The 6594-nt window shown below is 52.2% G+C and overlaps 2 protein-coding genes across 3 annotated transcripts in view; one reads left to right on the top strand and one right to left on the bottom strand.

Moving 5' to 3' along the window:
- The first annotated feature begins 1963 nt into the window (after positions 1-1963).
- On the top strand, positions 1964-5748 carry LOC108250398. Its single transcript, XM_017440271.3, has 2 exons — positions 1964-2078; positions 2524-5748. Exon 2 carries the CDS (start codon positions 2582-2584, stop codon positions 5312-5314), a length of 2733 nt encoding a protein of 910 aa, XP_017295760.1. The 5' UTR covers positions 1964-2078; positions 2524-2581; the 3' UTR covers positions 5315-5748.
- Positions 5749-5756: 8 nt separating this feature from the next.
- Positions 5757-6594, bottom strand: part of apoea (apolipoprotein Ea) — a 5742-nt gene continuing 4904 nt past the window's right edge. For both annotated transcript variants that reach the window (XM_017440264.3, XM_017440265.3), the window contains exons 4-5: positions 6219-6506; positions 5757-6109 (exon numbers count right to left, since the gene is read on the bottom strand). In XM_017440264.3, the coding sequence (XP_017295753.1) occupies positions 5836-6109; positions 6219-6506 (562 nt within the window). In that variant the 3' untranslated portion in view covers positions 5757-5835. The remainder of the gene's footprint in view (positions 6110-6218; positions 6507-6594) is intronic.

Genomic DNA, 6594 nt, shown 5'->3' with positions numbered 1-6594 from the left:
GGAACCAGAGGTCAGGGGGAACCAGAGGTCAGGAGGAACCAGAGGTCAGGGGGAACCAGAGGTCAGGAGGAACCAGAGGTCAGGAGGAACCAGAGGTCAGGAGGAACCAAAGATAAACAACATAAAACTGTAAAACGTGAAGAAGTTCTGATCACCTTCAGACTGAATGTCCATCAGCTGAAGACAATTTAAGGACAAAGACACTTTGTCTTCAGTCCAGCACACCCATGAGGAACCGGGCCTCGGTACCTGCTGGTCTTCAGGATCCGGGACTCTGTAAGATTCTGTGTCTTCATGTGGTTCTCTGAGAGTTATGAGTTTGTTCCTGGCAGCTTTCGTTCTTCCTCCCGGGCCAGAACCTTCAGTCCTGGACTCGTCTGTCAGTCGAGGCAGCGGCCCAGAACCCTGAGGAACGACTTCCTGTTCTCCCTGCAGCGTTCCTGTCCGATGAGATCCTGTCTGCTGGAGCTGAGGAACCGCGTGGTTCCACCCGGAGAACCGGGAGAACCTGGAGAGTTCCTCTCCTGGAAAGTATTTCCAGGCTTCGAGTCTCTGAAAGCTGCAGATGGAAACGAAGGGACCGGCGGTTCTGCTCGGTACCAGCCTGGGTTCTCCTGGAGCTGATGGTTGCAGAACCTGCTGAGGACTGCGGCGCTTTAGATGCTTTCAGGTGGACCTCCTTTGGCTGATAAATCAGGAGCTGAAGCTGAAGAGACGGTTTCAACGACTGAATAAAAACTCATTTCATTTGTTCTACAAACCAGCTGAGACTCAAAACTGTCAAATCAGAAAGTCTGCTCTGATTGGTCAGTTCCAGGGGCCTGATGAGACTCCGCCCACTTTCAGTTCCAGGCTAAGATTCAGGAAGGCGTCTGATTGGACAGAAAGTTTGGCCCCGCCCACAAGCTCAACTTTTCTCCAGCAAATAAAAACTAAAAATATAAACTGGAGTTTTTCTGCTGAAGCTAAAACAAGCAGCTAAAACAAGCAGCTAAAACAAGCAGCTAAAAGCTAAAAGTAGCAACAGCAGCTAAAGCAGATTTAAAAAAATGTTTTAAAAGGATGTAAAGTGATTTCTGTGTTTCTGTGGGCAAAATATTTGTAAATCAGGTTAAATATTTTGAAAAGTTCCTTTAACTGAGTGATTATTAATATTAGTAATATTTGTCTGAAGCCATCAGAACTTTATTATTTAACTGGATGAGTTAAGAGCAGTAAATAAAAGCCCAGATTTATGAATTAAAGTTCAATGAAACCCTCAGGATGTTTCTGTCAGGCAAACAGCGCCACCTGCTGCTCAAACTGTGAATTAAAACTAAATAAATAAAATAAATCAGGAGCCATCAAAGATGAAAAGTTCAGAAAATCTGAACACAGATGAATTTTTATCTTCTGTCCTTTAAAGATGTTTTAATTTAGATTCTTAAATTTAGCAACAAGCAACACTTTTAATATGAATTAAAAATCATTAACTTTTAATAAAATCCTGATTTTTCAGAGTTTTCTGCCACAGATTCAGAAAATTGAAGGAAATCAACAAAAAACTATATTTTCAAACTTTAAACTTTACAGAAACCTGATTTTAACTCAAAGTTTTATTCTGAGAAAAACTTATATATATATATATATATATATTTTTTTTCAAATTAAAAACTTTTTTCTGTTTCTTGATTTTAGTTTGTTTAAAGTTTGTTTTAAGAAGTTCAGGTCTGTTTGTTTGGATGAGAGATCATGTGACTGAAGGGGGCGGGGTCACCTTTGGTTGCCAGATCTGATGGTTTTTAAGCTTCTGGCTCATTTTTTCTGAATTAAACCAACACATCTGTGCAGCTGCGGCTCACAGGAGACGGAGTAAAATAAAATAAAATAAAATAAAATCTTTGGTTTTATTGGTTCTGGTCTGGTCTGTTTGAGGGTTTTTCTTGCAGGACCTGGCAACCCGCCCGAGGCTCCTCCTCCTGCAGGAAACCCGGCCGAACCTCAGAACCAGCGCGTGCACCGCGAAGAAGCAGCAGGGGTTCTGCTCGTGGTTCTGTTCGTGGTTCTGTTCGGCGGAGGAGAACACAGACCCGTCTGAGGTGAGAACATGGATTTATCTCGGGTTTATCTCGGCTCGGTTCGGACTCCTGCAGCTCTGTGGTCCCATCAGAACTTCAGCAGGAGTCGGGACCAGCTGACGTCACTGATTCTGTGGTCACCATGGTTACCCGTCAGTTCAGCTGGGTCAGAACCTGTTAAGGGTTCTGCTGGTTCTGACCTTCATCATCATCATCATCATCACCTCTCTGTCAGAACCTCAGCTTGGTTCAGGTTCTGCTCAGGTTCTGATCACATGAGAGGTGAATCTTTGAGCTTTACATCCATTCAGAACAAAAGGTTCTGACCCAGTCCGTTCCCAGAAAGATCAAAGAGTTTAAATTAAAACTTTAAACATCTGATGGCGTTCAGCCGTAGCTGCGGCGGCCATCTTGACTCGGGCCTCGGGTCAAAGGTTCTGACCCGTTTCCTCCTGTGTGTCTCCAGGCTGAAGGAGCGGAACTCCTTCTGAAAACAGGAAGTGGATTCTCCAGCTGAAACCCAAATGGACCAGAGACGGGCCGGTGTCCCCGCATCCTCCTCCGAGGACACGTTCTCCTCGGTTCTCCAGCAGATGCTGCAGCAGCAGAAACACAAACCAGGTCGGCGCTTCAAGAGGAAGACGCTGGTGAAGATGGCCAAGCTGTTTGTGATCGCCAAGGGGTGGGACAACGGAGGACAGACAGGAAGTTCAGACAGGAAGAGACAGCCGGAGACGGAGCACAAAATGTCCACAAATTCAACCAATGGAGACAAGAAAGGAACAACGGAAACCGGGTCGGTTCCTGTCGGAGGAGGAAGAGGAGCAGCTTCTTCAGAGCCGGGTCCGAGGCCCAGAAGGACCCGGGACAAGAAGCCCGCGGGAACCGATGAGACTGGAGGACGGAGAAGCTCCACGAGACGCCGCCGAGAACCCAAACGTCCCGCGGCTCAGAACGTCCAGAAACGTCCCGCTCCAACAGGAAACGTTCCAAAACCACAAAATGTCCGGACTCACGGGTCCGCGGGTCCACGGGTCCACCCCCCAAGTGCAGCTGAGATCAGGTCCCTGAAGACACGAAGACGGTCCGAGCAGAAGGAGAACGATGGAGACCAAGGAGAACCCGTTCCGAGTCTGAAGCAGAACGTCCAGCCCGGGCGGAGAGGCCGGAGGAGGACAATTAAGGAAGAGACGGTCGAGTTTTACATCAAGACGGAACCACACTGGGAACCTGTCTCCTCAGGGGACACAACGACTGGTCCTCGTCCTGCAGAAAATCCCAGGAGGAGGAAACCCAAAAAACGGGACAAGAACTCGGAGAACCAGGAGACGCGTCGCTCCGGACTGTCGAGGAAAGTCAAACGGAGCCGAGCGGGAGGACAGGCGGGGGGCCCGGAACCCGAGGAATGTCTGATGAGATATTTAAACAGATCGGGGACGAGACGGACCAGGACGCAGGCAGGGAGGACGAAGCAGGAGGAGACGAAGTCCACCAGAACCAGGAAACGTCCGTCTGCGTCTGAAGAACGTTCAGGAAACAGGAAGCAGACGCTGCTGTCCCCAAACACCCGGCGTGAAGACGAGCCGCTGAGAGGACGGAAGATAGCCAAACGGGAGCTGAGGAAAGACCTCCGTCCAGGAGGTGGGACAGGACTGAAACCAGAACCCGGGTCCAGTCCGGAGGAGACGGAACCGCCACGAACCGAAGCAGGCCGCGAGACGGTGAGGACAACAGGAGACAAACCGGGGCGGAAAAGAAAGAGCAGGACATTAAGGAGACCGAACCTCCGGGAGTCAGCAGATGGGACACGTGTCCACGAGACAGGAGCTAAAAACAGACGCAGGAGAGGACATGGGGAGGACAAAGTGTCTCCTGTGGTGGATTTAAATATCGTTAAGGAGGAGCCTGAAGAGACGTCCTCCGCAGCTTCGATCGAACCGATGGACCGCTCCGTTTGTCCCGAGGACTGCAGGAAGACCCTCAGCCCGTCCTCCTGTCTCCAGGAGGGGACAGCTGTCTCCGGTGTCCTCAGGGAGGCAGATGGGTTTGTGGTTTCCCGGGGAGACGGCGAGCTGGTTTTTAAATGTCCCGTCTGTAAGCAGCTGCATCGGCACTGGTGTCCCCACGTCCTGCAGTCCCGCGGTGCGGACACGTCCCCCGCTGCGGACACGTCCCGGCGCTGCGACGCGTGTGGACATTGGTACGAGCGTCCCGGGGGGGCGGGGCCTCACTGCTCAGTCTGCTGCAGGACCAGCGGCGAGGAGGAGGACAGGACAGAAGAAGAAGGTCTGAGGCCTACAGGAAGTGGAGCGGTGACATCACCAGCGTCCTCTGGTCTCCGGCCTCGTGGACAGGCCAGCAGGCGTCTCTGTGGACGCTGCGGTCGGCGGTTCCCTCGGTGGAACAAACTGTGGCTCCATCGTCGCCTCCATCAACAAGGGGGCGGAGCTTTCCGCTGCAGCCGCTGCGAGCTGGAGTTCCACTTCCTGGGTTCGTACGTCCATCACCTGCAGGGACACGCAGCTGAGACGCCAGGAGCGTGTCCTTCGTGTCCCGGTGCGGTCCCAGGTGAAGTGAGCCTCAAACCGCCGGCCCTGAGCTGCAGAACGTGTGAAAAACGCTTCTCTGTCCGGAGGAACCTGAAGAAACACAAACTGCTTCATAAAAGGCGCCGGGCGCCCGCCTGTCCACCGTGCAGCCGCCCGTTCTCCTGCCACGCCCCTTTAACGGCTCGGCCCGGTCCGGCCCACGACCCGTTCGTGTTCCCGTTCTGCTGCAGGAAGTGTCCCGGCAGGTTCTCCAGCGCCGAGCTGCTGCGGGCGCATCAGGTCTGTCACTTCCTGGCAGGAAGTACGCTGGACGCCACGAGAGACTCCGCCCATCCGCCCCGGCTAAAACTTCCTGTGAGCAACAGGAAGGACCTGTTCAGGTATCCGCACCCGGACCGGCTCTACGTCGTGTCCTCTCCACCCACCGTGTCCCCTCCGCCCACTGTGTCCTCGCCGCCCGCCGTCGTCTCCAGCTCAGAGGACGAAGCGGACCCGGACGGTTCTGAAAGCTCCCTTCAGCTGAAGCTTTTAATTCAATCTTTAATCCCAGAAAGATGTCGGAGCGACGCCAGCGACTCTGAGAGCGACGCAGACGCCGAGCGTTCGGACCCCGCCCCCTGCGCCGTGTGCCCGCTGAGCTTCACAGATGCCATCAGTCTCCACCAACACTACAGAGATCACGCCGGGGGCAGAGTCAGAAAACTTTAAAGCTTTTTATGACTCTTTATAAATGTCAGTTTGTTTTCTGTCAAACTTTTTGAGGCGAAAAGTTTATTTTTATAAACAAACACGTAAACAACCTCAGAACTAAAAGCTGATCTGCTGGAGTCGTCCTGGATTTTATCCAAAAATAAGCTTCATAAATAAAGTTTAAATACTTATTTTGTTTACTTTTAGACAAAGGAAGTTTCTTTATTTCCTTAGTGTTACGTCTTTAAACCCTTTTGTTTATGTTCTGCATCTATAGACTGACTTATTTTGAATTTCTTATGTTTTAAACATTTTATTTCTTTGTTTTGTCAGTCGTGTTTTTTATTCATTTCTTTATTTTCTGGTTTTATAAAAGTTTGTTTTCAGACGTTTGAAGATGAAATAATAAAAAGATCAAAGGAAACCTGTCAGACGTGACGTTTCTCAGTAAAGACACTCGTGATGTTTGACGTTTTTATTGTTCTGACAGCGTCACACACAGATCTGACCCGCGGGCTAGAATCAGACGCCCAGACCGCCTACAGGCCCTCCCTGATGGCGGACACGTACGGCTGAAACCAGTCCTGCACCTCCTCCATCTTCTGGCTCAGGGCGACGCGCAGCTCCACGGCGGCGTCCTCCAGGCGCTCCTTCGCCGTCTCCGCCTGGGACCGCAGCAGCTCGTTCAGGCTGCCGATCTTGGCCTCGGCGTTGTCCCGGACCTGAGACACGTACGGGTCCAGCCTGGTCCTCATGTCCTCCATGTTGTCGGAGGCGCGGGACTGAAGCTCCTCGATGTAGTCGGAGACGTGTCTGAGGACAGAAACCAGCAGCGTCAGGGACGAGTGGCGGCCATCTTAAACAGGTAATGTTGTCTCATAAATCTGATCCCGTCCTCTGGTCGTCCTCCTGTCAGACTCACCTCTTGATCTCCTCCGTGTCTTTCTGGAGGCGTTTCCTCAGCTTGCGGCTGTAGGCGGACACGCGGAGCTTCACGTCGTCCACGTTCTGCTCCATCATGGTCTGCAGCTCCTGGTAGTACTTGTCCATCTGCTCCCGGGCCTCGGTGACGTGGACGTTCAGCTTGTCCCCCAGCAGCTGCAGGTCCTTCCCCAGCCGGTCCGCGGCCTCCTGGGTGTACGGTGCCAGCTTGGTCTCCAGGTCGTCCTTGTAGAGGGCGAGCTCCGACATGCTGTCCTGGATCAGGGTGCTGCCAGGACACACCACGGGGACAGGTCAGGAGAGGTCAGGGTGGACAGGTCAGGGTGGACAGGACAGGAGAGGTCAGGGTGGACAGG

Source organism: Kryptolebias marmoratus, linkage group LG5, assembly GCF_001649575.2.
Source record: "Kryptolebias marmoratus isolate JLee-2015 linkage group LG5, ASM164957v2, whole genome shotgun sequence".
Lineage (NCBI taxonomy): Eukaryota > Metazoa > Chordata > Actinopteri > Cyprinodontiformes > Rivulidae > Kryptolebias > Kryptolebias marmoratus.
The sequence above is the reverse complement of the archived record's forward strand: the minus strand, read 5'-3'. Positions and strand labels throughout refer to the sequence as shown.